This window comes from Oncorhynchus tshawytscha, linkage group LG22 (genome assembly GCF_018296145.1).
Source record: "Oncorhynchus tshawytscha isolate Ot180627B linkage group LG22, Otsh_v2.0, whole genome shotgun sequence".
NCBI lineage: Eukaryota > Metazoa > Chordata > Actinopteri > Salmoniformes > Salmonidae > Oncorhynchus > Oncorhynchus tshawytscha.
The window spans coordinates 29251177-29268633 of NC_056450.1; the positions used below are offsets into that span (position 1 = coordinate 29251177).

The following is a 17457-nucleotide window of genomic DNA, read 5'->3' on the forward strand; positions in this document are numbered from 1 at the left end:
ATTAAGGGGTATGAGAAGGTATACCATAGGCCTCGCTTTATTAAAGAAAATGGCAAACAGCACAGGCCTACTCCTTGTTAGCCTAAGGTTTTTAAGAAAATAAAACTGATCTGAAATATAAAGTGATCTATAACAGTGCTTTGGTCCTCGATGCTTTATGCTAAAAAACAGCTGTAAAAAACCTGGGAAAGACTTGATACCGATGCATATGGGAATATCATTGTTTAGTTTCTTTGAGATTCAAAGGCTGAGCTACAACCTCCTATTGCCGAGGAGACAAAAACTAGGCTTTGCTTGGGAAGTAATCTAATTCTGTCACTCTCCATTGATTAAGATATTCACTTTCTGTACAATAGAAGATGTATAAACCCAGACATATTTTATGGAAACACTTGTGACCTTATCTCGTTTTACACGTTATTACACCAACCTCGTGACAAACTCAAAAACAACTTTATATCGAAGGAGTGACTTTTATATTTATTGGCCTGCACATGCGCAGTTTGGCGAGACGACCGTTAGACCCGATGGCGTGTTTCTGCGCATGAGGTTAGCTAGGCAACGTCGCCATGACATCGACTACAAGCATGATCGGAATATCTATTGGGGAAGCAGTTTTCTGCCTGTCTTTGATAAAATGCTGTCACGTGGGTGGAATAAATTACCCTAACCAGAAGGCTCGTTCGAGGGCAGCACTTTTGTCAAGTCGGTGACGCCTTTCAAAGTGTGTTGCATTATGCTTAGAAACATTGTCCAACTTGCGACTACATGATCTTTACAAAAATCATGTGACCAAAGGTCATGCACTTTTTGATGAAGTCGCCTTACAGTCGCTGCACTTCTCACCAACTGCACCATGCAGCCATCACCTGCATTGTGGGAGGCAGTATTTGCCAACTAATCATTAGGGTGTTTTTGTTTGACCCATGCTGACGTGGCCAAAGACGTGACAGAAACAGGAATCACCTTTTATGCAATTCTAAAGCTACAAACGAAAGTGATATTTGAGACCTCTCTAACCAATTCATTGTACACACATTATGTTTTCAGTTTGTGAGTGTGTGACATGGGGATATAGAAAGGTTTGAGACATTTATACAGAAAAACGTTTATAGGCAATTGCAGCTATGTTGATCTGAGCCTTATTGTTGGAAAACCATTACCATGGACGACTTTCGTACACTGATACACCTCCCCGACTTCACTCGCCACATTGTATCTACAGTCGGCTTCATTAGGCTTACTGCTTGAACACACCCAGATACTTTTTCATCATCCCAATAGTTAGAGAAAGGACAGTGGAGGCTGCTGGGGGGAGGACGGCTCATAATAATGGCCGGAACGGGGCAAATGGAATTGCATTATACCATTCCGCTCCAGCCATTACCACAAGCCAGTCCTGCTCAATTAAGGTGCCACAACATCCTATGGGTAAGGATCACTGAGGTATAATAAAAACTGAGTCCAAGATGTCCGCTTGTTGTTTTCAACGTAATCTACTCATGTTCGCATACCGAATCATGGACCATCTATATCTGGGTTGCATCCGGTTTATACTGACCAACATGCAAATCGGAACTAGGAAATGTTGACATTTACGACTTGCTAACTAACTGGTTGTAGTTATACACCTGCCATGTCCAATCAGTTAGCAAGTCGAACATGTTAGAGTTTTCTATTCCGACTATCATATTAACATGGCAACAGGGAGCAGCACCATCAGCAACAATGCCTTCTGGTCATCATCCAAAAACATGCTGTGAGTAATTGGGGGAAAAACGGCCTCTGCAACAATTATTTGAATAATTCAATGGATGTTTTGTGGACCAAGGTGATGGCTAAAGTGTCTTATTAGGAATTTTCTAATCTGCCTTCTCTATGAGGCCGTGTATGGAAATAGGCTTTATGGGCCGTGTCAGTACCGAAATAAAACTGTAGGAGCAGTCGAAACTGTGCTTCTAAACGAACTCTGGTCCCTTGGTAAGGATTATGGGTGTGATACTAATCTGATCCTAGACCCGTGGTTTAGTCAACCTATCAGAGAAGAGGGCATCAAGAAAATACGGAAGTAAATGTCATCTCACTCCACCTTCTCTGGTCATGTGACTATATAAACCGCAAAACAACACTGGTGATCGAAATATAAGTCTGTAAATAGTTGTCCTGCACGAAAGAACTTGCTAGATACATTGTTTACACTTTACAGGAAATTATAACTGAATCCACACCTGTCTAACAGGCAGGCCGTTTCAATGCATTACAGAGAACCGAAAACGCTGCGGAGATGGACGCGTACGATTTGTTTACAAGTTGCAGAAAGGGCGACATTTCCAGAGTTAGGTAAATGGAGTCTGTGGAATAGAAATGCGTAGTTCGCTGCAACGGGATATCTAGCTTGTTTAGCTATAAACAAAGACAACCTTGTGGTCAGTAGTAGTGTTACAAATATTTAGCAAATTTGTCAGTGAGCTAACGTTAGTGCCTATGTTAGCATACGCTATGCTATTTGCGTTGGTCTGTTGAAGTCATGCCAGTGGCGATATTGTGTTTGTGTGTTTTGGTATTACTAGGTTCAATTTATGTGCATGAAAGTAGGTTTAGCTAGAAACTATAAATACAACTCTTGTTTATTCTGCGCACATATCTGGCAACTTCCAACCAGGAAACTTTTCATCTTGACCGATATGCAAATTATAAGAATTTGTTCTTAACTGACTTGCCCAGTTAAATAAAGGTTAAAATAAAAATAGGTTTGCTTCCATACTCTTCAATTAGTGAAGAGTGCAATAAAAAACCACTATTCCTCTAAAGTGGGCTATATGGTGTTAACGTATGTTACATCAAACAAGGTAGTGAATTTGGAATACAGTTAGGATTGTACTGTTTGTATGGAATGCGAACATGTGGAGACCAGCATTAAGATGAAGACCGTTTCTGCCATAACCCGTCTTATTAACTGCCTGTATTGGCCTATTGACCTTCCATTTTCCTGTCAAGGTATCTTGTTGAACAGAGAGACGTGGACCTCAATGTAAGAGACAAATGGGACAGCACCCCGTTGTAAGTACAGAGTTAAATTGCAGAATATAACCTGCACACAATATATTTGACAAGATCATTGTTAAGAATGTAATGTAACTTAACAATGTATTCTTCCACAGGTACTATTCTTGCCTCTGTGGCCATGAGGAGCTCGTCCAGTACCTGTTGGCTAATGGTAAAGCTGGAATTTGCCCCAAGGGTCAAAACACATTTACATGGTTTAAAAACAGGGTCTTGTTATATTGCAGCCTTATTCTAAAATGGATTAAATTGTTTTCCCCCGTCAATCTACACACAATACCCCATAATGATGAAGCGAAAACAGGTTTAGACTTTTTTTTATGGATTAAACTGAATATAACATTTACATAAGTATTCAGACCCTTTACTCAGTGATTACAGCCTCAAGTCTTCTTGGGTATGTCGCTACAACCTTGGCACACCTGTATTTGGGGAGTTTCTACCATTCTTCTCTGCAGATGATCTCAACCTCTGTCAGGTTGGATGGGGAGTGTCGCTGCACAGCCATTAAGGTCTCTCCTGAGATGTTCGATTGGGTTCAAGTCCGGGCCACTCAAGGACATTGAGACTTGTCCCGAAGCCACTCCTGCATTGTCTTGGCTGTGTGCTTAGGGTCGTTGTCCTGTTGGAAGGTCTGAGGTCCTGAGCACTCTGGAGCAGGTTTTCATCAAGGATCTCTGTACTTTTCTCCGTTCATCTTACCCTCGATCCTGACTAGTCTCCCAGTCCCTGCCGCTGAAAACATCCTGCCACCACCATGCTTCACCGTAAAGATGGTGCCAGGTTTTCTCCAGATGTGATGCTTGGCATTAAGGCCAATGAGTTCAATCTTGGTTTCATCAGACCAGAGAATCTTGTTTCTCATTGTCTGAGAGTCCTTTAGGTGCCTTTTGGCAAAGTCCAAGTGGGCTGTCATGTGCCTTTTACTGAGGAGTGGCTTCCGTCTGGTCACTCTACCATAACGGCATAATTGGTGGAGTTCTGTGGCGATGGTTGTCTTCTGGAAGGTTCTCTCATCTCCACATCGTGTTGTTGGTCTCCTCCCTGACCAAGGCCCTTTTTAATTTTCTTTATTTAACTAGACAAGTCAGTTAAGAACACTTTCTTTTCATTGACGGCCTAGGAACAGTGGGTTAACTGCCTTGTTCAGGGGCAGAATGACATTTGTACCTTATCAGCTCTGGGATTTGATCTTGCAACCTTTCAGTTACTAGTCCAACGCTCTAACCACTAGGCTACCTGCTCCCCTGATTGCTCAGTTTGGAGCGGCCAGCTCTAAGAACGGTCTTGGTGGTTCCAAACTTCTTCCATTTCAGAATGATGGAGGCCACTGTGTTCTTGGGGACCTTCAATGCTGCAGAAATGTTTTGGTACCCTTCCCCACATCTGGTGCCTTGACACAATCCTGTTTAGGCACTCTACAGACAATTCCTTCAACCTCATGGCTTGGTTTTTGCTCTGACATACACTGTCTACTGTGGGACCTTATATAGACAGGTGTGTGCCTTTCCAAATCATGTCCAATCAATTGAATTTACCACAGGTGGACTCCAATCAAGTTCTAGGAACATCTCAAGGATGATCAAGGGAAACAGGTGCACCCGAGCTCAATCTCATAGCAAACAGTTAGAATACTTATGTAAATAAGGTATTTCAGTTTTTTTATTTTTTTTTATACATTTGCAACAAAAAAAAATCATTTTTTTGCTTTGTCATTATGGGGTATTGTGTGTAGAGTGATGAGGAAAAACAATTATTTAATCTAATTTAAAACAAGGCTGTAAAGTAAGAACATTTTGAAAAAGTCAAGGGGTCTGAATGCTTTCCAAATGCACCGTTAACCTATATGCAATTAATTGTGTCTTGGAGGTGACCTGTACACTGTTCCATTTGGGCTTTCAGGAGCAAAGTGTGAAGCCAACACATTTGATGGAGAGCGATGCATGTATGGGTCTCTGAGTGACTCCATCCGACGTCTCCTAAAAGAGTACAAGTGCATCACAGCCCAAGCCATGCAGAGGGACTATTATGACCACTTCCTTCTCACGTAAGGCGCTGTAACGCTACAATGCATCTTAACTGCATCATAATGTTTTATAGCCGTTAGCTTTGTGTTTTCCTCATTTGGTGTTGCCTGTACTTCTGTTTGTCTGCTTATATTATACAGAAGCAGTGAAACTCTAACATCAACACTCATTTGGCCCTGCTTTCTCCCTGTCCTCCCCTTCTGTCTGTGCTGTCTGTATCTAGGTTACTGGAGCAGGGCCAGTATAGTGACGTCAAGTTCCTGGTTCACGGTGAGACATTTCAGGCTCACCGCTGTGTGCTGAGCGCTCGCTCAGAGTACTTCACAGCCATGTTTGAAACCAAATGGAAAGGAAAGAACTTGATCCCCCTCAAACACCCTTTGGTAGGTGTTGTGTTACACCACCTCTTTCAGATAGGCATGGCAGCAATACGTTGGATTGGACAGGGGACGGGGGACGGGGGGGGTTATCGATTGAAAATGTGTTTACTTTACTTTATTATATGCTATTTACCTTGTTATTGTGTTAGGAGTCATTACACCAAGCACAATTGCAAACCATTTAATACAGGGATTATATGAAGTATGTACTAAAAAGATTGTTTCAGTAAGAATTTCTGTGGAAACAAACTCAATCAGGGCTGTATGCATAAATGCTACCAAAACATTCACTGGGCCAAAAGGGAATCTAAAGTAACAGTGTAAACACAGTAAAAGATCCATATGAATTAAGAAGAAAAACATGTTTCACCCTGTTTCAGATCAACCCAGCAGCCTTTGGTGCCATCCTGCAGTATTTTTACACTGGTGGGTTTCTCTTGGTTGAGGTGTATGAATGCAGAATTAGGCTAAGATCACAAATTAACATAATGGAAGTTGACATATCAGACATGTTGACAATTTAATTAAGATTAGGCAAACATGCAGTATGTAAAATGGCATTTTGCATTCAAAGATGTCTAAGTATGTCATAGTCATCCCAGTGATTGTAAAGGATGCCTGATTGATTGATGACTGATATGTATGTTTCGATCCAGTCAGAAGATTAGGGTATTTTCAGTCTTTTCTTTAAAGAGGTGATGATATGGCATCCATAAAGTCTAACATGATTACATCATAAAGAGCCAGGATACACTGTCTTTCAAAGTTGTGTAGCCTACATTTAGTGTTACAAAGCTATGAGCTAACCGGCTTTCGCTTCCAGGTCGTATGGACATTGATGTGAGCCACGTGGAGGACTGCAAGCGGCTGGCCAAACAGTGCAAAATGGGCGACCTTATTGATGAGTTGGAGAGCAAGTGTAAACAGGTGTATGAGTTTGGTATGCTCCTGCTTCTTAAATCTCCTGAAATTAGGCCTACACGTTTACATTGTTACATGGTGTCTCACCTGTCTCTCTGTGTCTGCCTCCATGCATAGTCTCCAATAAACCAGGGACCTGTGTAAAGGTTCTCACCCTGGAGCCTCACAGCTGTCAGCATCAGGAGGAGATGGCTCAACTGGCCGACTGTGCTCTCCCTGCAGAGTTAAAAGTAAGAACATTACAAACTAGCCTGGTCCCACATCGTTTGGGATTTAGCCAACTCTTCTAACTATCATTGTTAGCATGGCAAGAATAGTCAGAGGTGTTGGCTAAAGCACATCCCAAACAGATGTGGGACCAGCTAATCATATTAAAGGTTGCCACTTATGATTATCCCTTGATGTAAATAAACCTTTTGTTCATAATAAGTGAATTGTCAAGGATCTTTGTCATTTTGTTTTGTTTTTCTGTAGGTGGGATTTGGCGAGCTTCCATTTGACAGAACTGACAACTTCCCTAGCTACCCTGACATTTGCTTCAGGGTTGAAGGTTATGACTTCCTGTGTCATAAGGTGTGCTCCACATACCTCTAACAAAGTACAAAGATGTATGAGTTAATCGTCAGGCTATGACTTTGGAATTAGTCATTATTTATGCATCTCCTCAGTTAATTATTATGGGCTAAAAAGTTGTCTTTATCCCCTCTGGACAGGCATTTTTCTGTGGACGCAGTGACTATTTTAAGGCGCTGCTGCAGGACCACTTCAGTGAGGGAGAGATGATGCAGTCCCAGCCCAGCACCCCAGTCCTCACCATCCACAACATCTCCCACGAGATCTTTATCCGTCTCCTCTATTACGTCTACAGCGACGACACAGAGGTCAGTTCAGACAGAATTCCTGCAGTGATGATATTTCTATGAACTCACCAGTCTTGTCTTTCTCTCCTAATGTATTGTACTACTCTCTCTGCCTGGGTCCAGCTGTCCCCAGAGAATGTGTTTGATGTGCTGTGTGTGGCTGATATGTACCTGCTCCCCGGGCTGAAGCGTCTGTGTGGTAAGACGCTGGCCAAGATGCTGTGTGAGGATAACGTGTTGCACATGTGGAAGACAGCCAAGCTCTTCAGACTGTCTCGTCTGGAGGACCAGTGCACGGAGTACATGGCTAAGATCATAGAGAGGGTGAGTGTCTGTCATTCTAGGCTGTGCAATGATGGTCGTTGCTGTGTCCCATCTGACCTCTTCCCCTCTCCTCAACAGCTGGTAGAGAAGCCTGAGTTTGCTGACATGATCAAGGAGGATGCTGGGGCGGTGGAGGACCGACACGAGACTGACTCCATCCCTCTGGTGGACGACATCCGCTTCCACATCACCAGCAACGTTCAGACCTTCAGTGCCATTGAGGAGGCCAACGTGAAGCTGGACGCCCTGGATCAGCTGCTCTCCACCATCGGTCTGGAATGCTAATGAGAAGGTGTGGTGGTGTGTTAGGGCTAGTACTGGCTAAGCTAGCTGCTAGCCACAACCAGTGGCAAGAAGGACTTGTATTGGACTGTTGAGGGGTATTGGGAGAGACATTAAATAGCTTTCACATTATACACACAAAAATAGTGTTTTTCACCAGCAATGGCTTCAAATAGTTTAAATGCTTCTGGGCCAGACCAGGTGGTGGGCAAAGCACTTTTTTGCGAATAATGTGAAAGCTGATAATGCAATAATTTGTGTATTGGGTACATTCTAGTATTGACCTGAGTTTGGTCTTTGACATTCATGTCGGGACTGGAGGTGTCAAGTTGCTATTGAGTATCTAGACAAGGATAGTGTTGCTGAAGAAGTTGAGGATGATGTTTCATTGGAATGACAGATACAGAAGCCCATGTGATGAGGATGAAGAGTGAGGAATGGAGTGTGGACTCTGATTGTAATATATACTTTCGTTTGCGGTTTTATTTTGAAGTAATGTGTCTTTTTCTTGGAACAAAACAGTTGGGGAATGACAAGTCATCTGACCACAAACATAGTAGACCCAATATCACAGAAGATATTACAGTATGTTGGCTTAGAAATGTAGCTATTAAAGAACCTTCGCATTTGTGTGAAAAATACCCAATTATGAAAATCTCTGTTTTTAAACAAAGAGACTCAGAGAAAGAGCAAATATTTTACTCGTGTGATGAATTAGAATAATTATAGAATTCTGAATGACAGCAAATGTTTCCCCTAACATGGACATCACTCTTATTTTTACTTTCAAATTTTCCTGACTGGTATGAATGTGTTAAACAATGTTTTAGCGGCTTGCTTTTCTTAAGAGGCAAGACATTTTGATTATTTTTCAACTTGCGCTAGTATATTGTAGGCCTAAATGCATGCTGATTTACTCTTGTTGTGTATGCATGATTTATCTTTATAGAATGTAGCTTTTTATTTAGGTGTTAGGAGAGAGGAAACCATAGCTAGTTACATGGCTATGTTAAATATTGTTTAAATCTCAAAAATAATGAAAAGAAATTCAGCCTCATATGACAATGTATTGAAACTTTTTACTGTTAATCATGAGTAAAGTAAAGAATTTGTTTTTCTGATTTAGTTTTGAAAAAATTATGACTGGAGTCAAAGACCCAATAAGAGAATTTACAAAATGTAAGTGTTTTTTTAATTTTTAGTTGGCAATGATTCAGAGATCTCATGACACAACTTGTAATCTACTTGATTTGATAACTAGATATTGAATCCTGTCAGTCACATTCATGCAGCAAATGCATTTAGCCTCAATTTGCATGCAGTGTGGGGAAACCACAGTAAGAAGGAAGTGAGTATTTTCACATACAGCAGTCACAATGATCCTCATTTCCTTAAAGCATACTTGCATGTACAAGCAGACAGACAACTAACCACAAGCAATACAGTGCAATTTTGATTTATTTATTTTGAACTCAATCTAAGTCCCAATATCTCTTATCTTTAACTATGACATTCCACTGCTATGCATATATCACTTTCAAAATACAAATGTATTTTTCATTGTCAACTTTACCACATATACTACTGGATAAGCATAGGATTGTGCTGTAAATAACATTAAACACCTGTACATGCTGAACAGACAAATACATGTTATTTGTTTGTGAAGCTTGTGTGATTGAAGCTTCTTATGCGGACTGTTCTCTAAGAGGATAGCACACGCTATAGTTAGTAATGATTTCCCATTATATGCACAAAGTAGGATCAATCATTTATCCAGTTATTATTTTCCAGAGAACGCATAGAGCCCCCGAGTTGATTATCCATTTTATATCATGGCTATAATTTAGCACATTTACCGCTAGAAATGTGTTCATCATCCACTTAGATAGCTATGCAGCTAGCTAGCTAGTGACGGTAGTTGCCTTGGTAACCAAACAAACGTGCTAGTTTAACTAACCAAACCATCAGTCGTAGTTTGCTATTATGAAAGTCGAATTCTACAATGCCAATGATGTTTTCAATTCGAATTTTGCTTTCAAAAGCAGCTCAAACAGCACATGTAAGAATGAACTATAGCCATTGAATTATACCGTGCAAATATACCATGCGTTATATAGGAAAATAATGCATGTTCTAGAATGCCCTTCAAGTTAATCCAAAACAAGTATTCAACAATGCCATGGTATAATTAACCAATAAAGTCCGAGGGGGTGTGGTATGTGACCAATATACCACGGTTTAGGGCTGTTCTTAAGCATGATGCAACAAGGAGTGCCTGGATACAGCCTTTAGCCGTGGTATATTGGCCATATACCACAAATCCCTGGGGTGACTTGTTGCTATTATAAACTGGTTACAAATGTAATTAGAACAGTGAAAATAAATGTTTTGTCATACCAGTGGTTTACGGTCTGATATACCACGGCTTTCAGCCAATCAGCATTCACAGCTCGAACCACCCGGTTTACAATTGGATATAACTTGTTTTCTCTGGATGTTGACGTGATTGTGTGTGGTAGTAGGATGGTCCATGACAGTGCTTCCAATTTTATTTTTATTTTTTACTGTATTACTGTATTTACTGTATTACTGTATTTAGCTTTTATTTGAAACAAATGTTTTACCATTGTCACATTGTTAGCAATATTGACTCCACATACTTTTTATTTTAAGTGAAATAATATATTATGGACAAAGCTGTCAGTACAATAAAAAGTGAAGAAAAAATGCATTTCCATTGGTGTTTTTGTTCTTTTTGAAAGTTACTTGTACATATTATTAAACACATTTTCCTTAGTCTAAAGATCTGGCCCGCAGGTGATTTAAAAAAAATGTTACATACAGTACATTCGGAAAGTATTCAGACCCCTTGACGTTTTCCACATTTTGTTATGTTACAGTAAAATTGATTAAATTAAACATTTTCCTCAATCTACACACAATACCTCATGAGGACAAAGCAAAAAAAGGTTTTTAGACATTTTTGCAAATGTATAAAAAATGTAAAACGTACCTTTATTTACTTAAGTATTCAAACTCTTCGCTATGAGACTGTTTCCATTAATCATCCTTGATGTTTCTACAACCTGATTGGAGTCCACCTGTGGTAAATGTAAGTAATTGGACATGATTTGGAAAGGCACACACTTGTCCATATAAAGGTCCCACAGTTGACAGTGCATGTCAGAGTAAAAACCAAGCCATAAGGTCGAAGGATTTGTCCGTAGAACTCCACGACAGCATTGTGTTGAGGCACATATCTGGGGAAGGGTACCAAAAAATGTCTGCAGCATTGAAGGTTCCCAAGAACACAGTTGCCTCTGATTCTTAATTGGAAGAAGTTTGGAACCACCAAGAAAGATCCTTCCTAGAGCTGGCCACCCAGCCAAACTGCTCAATCGGGGGAGAAACGCCTTGGTCAGGCAGGTGACCAAGAACCCGATGGTCACTCTGACAGAGCTCCAGAGTTCCTCTGTGGAGATGAGAGAACCTTCCAGAAGGACAACCATCTCTGCAGCACTCCACCAATCAGGCCTTTATGGTAGAGTGGCCAAACGGAAGCCACGCCCCTGGGAAAGGCATATGGAGTTTGCAAAAGGGCACATAAAGGACTTTCAGACCATAAGGAACAAGACTCTCTGGTCTGATGAAACCAATATTGAAGAATGCCAAGCATCACATCTGGAGGAAACCTGGCACCATCTCTACGGTGAAGCATGGTGACAGCATCATGCTGTGAGGATGTTTTTCAGCGGCAGGGAATGGGAGACTAGTCTGGATGGAGAGAAAGATGGAACGGGAAAAAGTACAAAGAGATCCTTGATGAAAACCTGCTCCAGACCGCTCAGGAACTCAGGCTGGGGTGAAGGTTCACCTTCCAACAGGACAACGTAGGAGTGGTTTCGGGACAAGTCTCTGAATGTCCTTGAGTGACCCGAACTTGAACCCGATTGAACATTTCTGGAGAGACCTGAAAATAGCTCTGCAGCGACGCCCCATCCAACCTGACAGAGCTTGAGAGGACCTGCAGAGATGATTGGGGGAAGCAGGTGTGCGCAGCTTGTAGGTTCATACCCAAGAAGACTCAGGGCTGTAATCCCTACCAAAGGTGCCTCAACAAAGTACTGAGTAAAGGGTCTGAATGCTTATGTAAATGTGATATTTCAGTTTTTGTAATAAATTAGCAACATTTTTAAGTTGGGAAATCTCTTCTAAACTATTCCCATGTATAATATAGAGATGTGATTATAAACAAATGTAAGAAAGGTTTTTAAATTATTGTTTTAGTGAAATATTATACCTGTTTGTGCTTTTTTGCAGTCAATTTGCAGTCTACAAATTATTTGTAATAATGTTTCGGCTACCTGACCATCTGCTCAAGAAAAAGTTGGCCCCCTGCTGAATCTATTAGTTGATTATCCCTGTTCTTGAAGATAGAGAATTAAGTGGAATATGAAGTCCTGGTCTGTCAATACTTTCCAACACCCTCAAGGTGGTGCCCTTTCTTCATTCAGATTGTCTGTTGCTCATCAGAGATTGAGCCTTTAGGATAGAAGAGTTGTTTGTCAATTGCCAAGACATATTTTTGGGGGGTGGGAAACAGTAATTTAGGGTAAACATACTGATCTAGCATCCTCATACAATAATGCAAACCATTTATCTTGTTACCAAGGCTCTATACTCCTGGCAATGTTTTCTCTCTGGGTGCACAGCCAGGGACTCTCATAGGGTTCTCTGTCTCCAACCCTCATTTTAATCCCAGTTTATCAGAAGCCCACAAAGGTGCGGAGAAGGTCAAGGGAAAGAGGGATGGTTGTGTGTGTGGTGGCATACCAAGGCCACTGTACCCCCTTCCCTGATTGTGTTTGTGTGTGTGTTCACAAACAGATTGCCCTTGCCTGCAAGTCTCCAGTGTTCTGCCTCCCTTTGTGCATAATCATTCTCATTTGAAAGGGATGCAGAGCTATATGTCACCTTAATGGAGCTCAGTGGTGGCAAAGGTTTTCAGTGGTGGCAGACATAGAATAGGCCAAAGCGCAACAGGGAATAAGTTGTGGGCAAAGCTGTTGTAAAAGCATGTTGAAGTGGGGTACAACCTAAAACTCAACCCATTAGCCAACAAAACCCTTGGCTGGGTTCCCACACATATTGAAAAGACAAAATAAACAATAATTTGTTACTACCCCAGTGAGTTGTCTTCACAGAGGTTTTATAGTTGTTCCTTAGCAACTCAGGGGTTTAGAGGTGATGGGAAAGTTCCCTTTCGGAGACTTTTAGACTAGAATACTCTGTGACAAGTGAATGTTAACAAGGCTTAAGTGTACCGGGATTGCATAATGTTTTTGTTGTACTTATCAGCAAATTACATGACTCAACCTCATGTATAGATCACAGTTATGCATACTGTTGCCCTGTGCAGCGCTCAACTTTTCACCCATAGTCTCTCATGTTATTAATCAAGTGGGGAATTATCTCTTTGTGGGTCATTTTGTGATGTGCAATTTGAAACCTTTGGTTTGTCGTTTTCTTTCTGAGAATAAGGAGGATCCTCATACTGTAGTTTTCTTCAGGGGCTCTCATTTTCAGCAGGAGTGAAACAATTGCCATGGCAACAGGAAGAGAGAATGGGATGTCTGAAGGAGCAAGAACACAGGGACCTCAACAAAATGTCTGCATCATTGCCCTGATATTTCTTATTATAAAGATGATTACTTCTGTACAAATTCTCACTTATACCAGCATATGTTCAATCCAGTGTACTTCATGCCATTTATCATAACAACAAATCATATCATTGATAAACCGAACTGGAATATGTTCCGGGATTCTTCCGATGGCATTGAGGAGTACACCACATCAGTCACTGGCTTCATCAATAAGTGCATTGATGACGTCGTCCCCACAGTCACTGTACGTACATACCCTAACCAGAAGCCATAGATTACAGGCAACATCCTCACTGAGCTAAAGGGTAGAGCTGCCGCTTTCAAGGAGCGGGACTCTAACCCGGAAGCTTATAAGAAATCCCCTATGCCCTCCGACGAACCATCAAACAGGCAAAGTGTCAATACAGGACTAAGATCGAATCGTATTTCACTGGCTCCGATAATCGTCAGATGTGGCAGGGCTTGCAAATTATTACAGACTACAAGGGAAGCACAGCCTCGAGTTGCCCAGTGACACGAGTCTCCCAGATGATCTAAATTACTTCTATGCTCGTTTCAAGGCAAGTAACACTGAAACATGCATGAGAGCATCAGCTGTTCCGGATGACTGTCAATACAGTCACATACGCAGGATTGTAGTACACAAAGTGACTATGTCAAACAAACCGACCATCTGGATGAGCGTTTCAGACAGCGGAGTTACCCAGAGGAATGGCTGCATGACGCAAGGGAATGTTATAAAAAATATTACCCATGATGACAGCCTCACGCCCAAACCTCCCCGCCCTCCTGACCAACGCATTCAATGCATCCTTCAGTACTCCCCACTTGGTAAACAGTTCAAGCACATCATTAAAAAACACTGTTACATCTTGAGTACTGATCCACAACTGGAAAAGACGTTTAAAGAACCCCCATGGGTAGTCTTCAGACGCGCCCCCAGCATCAGTCAAATGGTGGTGAGGTCTGATCTTCCACCAGTGCCACGAAGTATCTTTCTAGACAATGTGCCGGACGGTAACTATAGATGTGGCAGATGCACCCAGTAACTTCACAAACAAAATCACGATGTTCAATCACCCTATTACGGGCAAGGCCATTAAGATTAAGGGCATCATTATATGTTCCACAAAAAAAAAGTTATATACCTTATCAAGTGTATTTGTGGTCTATGCTATGTAGGAAAAACAAAATTAGCTCTAAAAACAAGGATAGAACACAGGAGTAATATCAGGACCCTTGACCAGAGAAGCCCTGTGGCTGCCCATTTTATGGAGGCTTGTCGCAACATTAGCTCTTTGAGATACATTGGCATCGAACATGTTAAGACTCCTAGGAGGGGCGGAGAAACTGATGATCTACTATTGAGAAGATAATTGTCTGATCAGGCCTGATCACTGACAACAACGAGACAGCCTACAGGGAGGAGGTCAGAGACCTGTCCGTGTGGTGCAAGGACTACAACCTCTCCATCAACTTGATCAAGACAAAGGAGATGATTGTGAACTACAGGAAAAAGAGTACCGAACACACCCCCATTCTCATCTACGGGACTGCAGTGGAGCAGGTTGAGAGCTTCCAGTTCCTTGGTCTCCACATCACCAACAAACTAACATGGTCCAAGCACACCATAACAGTCGTGAAGCAGGTAAGACAAAACCTATTCCCCCTCAGGAGACTGAAAATATTTGGCATGGGTCCTCAGATCCACAAAAGGTTCTACAGCTGCACCATTGAGAGCAACCTGACTGGTTGCATCACTGCCTGGTATGGCAACTGCTCTGCCTCCGACATGACTGGGGCCAAGCTTCCTGCCATCCAGGATCTCTATACCAGGCGGTGCCAGAGGAAGACCCTAAAAATGGTCAAAGACTCTAGCCACCCTAGTCATACGATTCTCTCTGCTACCGCACGGCAAGCGGTACCGGAGAGCCAAATCTAGGTCCAAGAGGCTTCTAAACAGCTTCTACCCCCAAGCCATAAGACTCCTGAAAGTCTATTTGCATTGCCCCCCCCTTCTTTTAGCTGCTGCTACTCTCTGTTTATAATCTATACATAGTCACTTTAATAATTCTACCTATGTACATATTACCTCAATTACCTCGATTAACCAGTGCCCCCACACATTGACTCTTTACCGGTACCCCCTGTATATAGCCTCGCTATTGTTATTTTACTGCTGCTCTTTAATTATTTGTTACTTTTATTTCTTATTTTTGTAGGTGTTTTTCTTAAAACTGCATTGTTGGTTAATGGCTTGTAAGTAAGCAGTTCACTGTCAGGTCTACACCTGTTGTATTTGGCGCATGTGACAAATACAATTTGATTTGATTTGATTTAGACACGATTATGCAACAGGATTTACACTATATTAAAGTAATATTTTTTAAATGATTTTTTACCCCAATTTGTCATCTTAAAAAAAGCAGGACAACAAGACTATCGTTCCTAAGTAACATCTGACCACAGCCTTGACCCTGCTCTAAAGACATTGTGTTTTTTTCCTAAACAACAGAATTTAGTTTTCCTCAGTGTGGTCATGAATCATGTTGTCCAATTAGAGAAGCAACTGATGCTCTGTCCTCGTGCATCTCCTCCACTGTTTTAAAGGCCGTTGTTTGCAAGGACAATTTCCACAGTTTTTATGCCCAAAAAACAGGAATAAAAAAGAAAGAACAGAGAGGAACCAAGCAGAGGAGAAGATGAGGATTTATTGCCTACCATGAAAAGGGAGACATGTCAATTGGTGAAATGGGTTGTTGGTTAGTGACTCACAACCCTGACTCACTCAAGAGTTATCTTTCCCGGAGGGCCCTAGGAGCAGAGGAGAGAGAGCTTGGCTGAACCAAGTTGAGGGACAAACAGTTCCTTTAACTCCTGTTTCTTCATACAATGTTCTGTTTCGCTTTAGAACAGAACAAACTATTGGCCTATAGTGCGCCGCTGAGGTATTAAAGTTCGATGCGGAAGTAAGGTGCGGTGTGTAATACAATAGGCCCACACTTCTTGGCTTTGTGACATTAAGCAAATCAAAATGTATTTGTCATGTGCCGAATACAACAGGTGTAGACTTTATAGTGAAATGCTTACTTACGAGCCCCTTCCCAACAATGCAGAGTTAAAAAGTATATTGTAACACAATAACATAACAATAACTAGGCTATAAACAAGGAGTACCAGTACCAAGTCAGTGTGCAGGGGTACGAGGTAGTTGAGGTAATATGTACATGTAGGTAGGGGTAAAAGTGACTAGGCAATCAGGATAGATAACAGAGTAGCAGAAGCGTATGTGAAGAGTGTGAAAGTGTGTCTGTGTGTGTGTGTGTTTCGTCAATATGTGTGTGTGTGTGTGTGTGTGTGTGGTGTGTGTGTGTGTGTGTTTTCGTCAATATGTGTGTGTGTGTGTGTTTCATCAATATGTGTGTGTGTGTGTGTGTGTGTGTGTGTGTGTGTGTGTGTGTGTGTGTGTGTGTGTGTGTGTGTGTGTGTGTGTGTGTGTGTGTGTGTGTGTGTGTGTGTGTGTGTGTGTGTGTGTGTGTGTGTATGTGTGTGTTGAAGTGTCAGTGTAGCATGTGTGAGTGTGTGGGTAGAGTCCAGTGAGTGTGCATAGAGCTGGTGCAACAGTGTCAATGCAAATAAAAAGGGGGTCAGTGCACATAGTCTGGGTAGCCATTTGATTAATAACTGTTCAGCAGTCGTATGGCTTTGGGGTAGAAGCTGTTCAGAGTCCTGTTGGGCCCAGACTTGGCGCTCCGGTATTGCTTGCCAATGCTGTAGCAGGGAGAACCGTTTATGACTTGGGTTGCTGGAGTCTTTGACCATTTTTAGGGCCTACCTCTGACACTGCCTGGTATAGAGGTCATGGATGGCAGGGAGCTCGGCCCGTATGTTCAGGGCCATACTCAGTACCCTCTATAGCGCCTTACGGTCA

The 17457-nt window shown here is 41.8% G+C and overlaps 1 protein-coding gene across 1 annotated transcript; it reads left to right on the top strand.

Annotated features, from left to right (window-relative positions):
* The first annotated feature begins 2096 nt into the window (after nucleotides 1–2096).
* On the top strand, nucleotides 2097–9525 carry abtb1 (ankyrin repeat and BTB (POZ) domain containing 1). Its single transcript, XM_024385054.2, has 12 exons — nucleotides 2097–2340; nucleotides 2998–3060; nucleotides 3162–3217; nucleotides 4966–5110; nucleotides 5314–5473; nucleotides 5851–5896; nucleotides 6294–6410; nucleotides 6509–6621; nucleotides 6866–6964; nucleotides 7105–7272; nucleotides 7375–7575; nucleotides 7654–9525. The coding sequence occupies exons 1-12, from the start codon at nucleotides 2285–2287 to the stop codon at nucleotides 7858–7860; spliced, it is 1431 nt and encodes a 476-aa protein (XP_024240822.1). The 5' UTR covers nucleotides 2097–2284; the 3' UTR covers nucleotides 7861–9525.
* Nucleotides 9526–17457: the final 7932 nt, after the last annotated feature.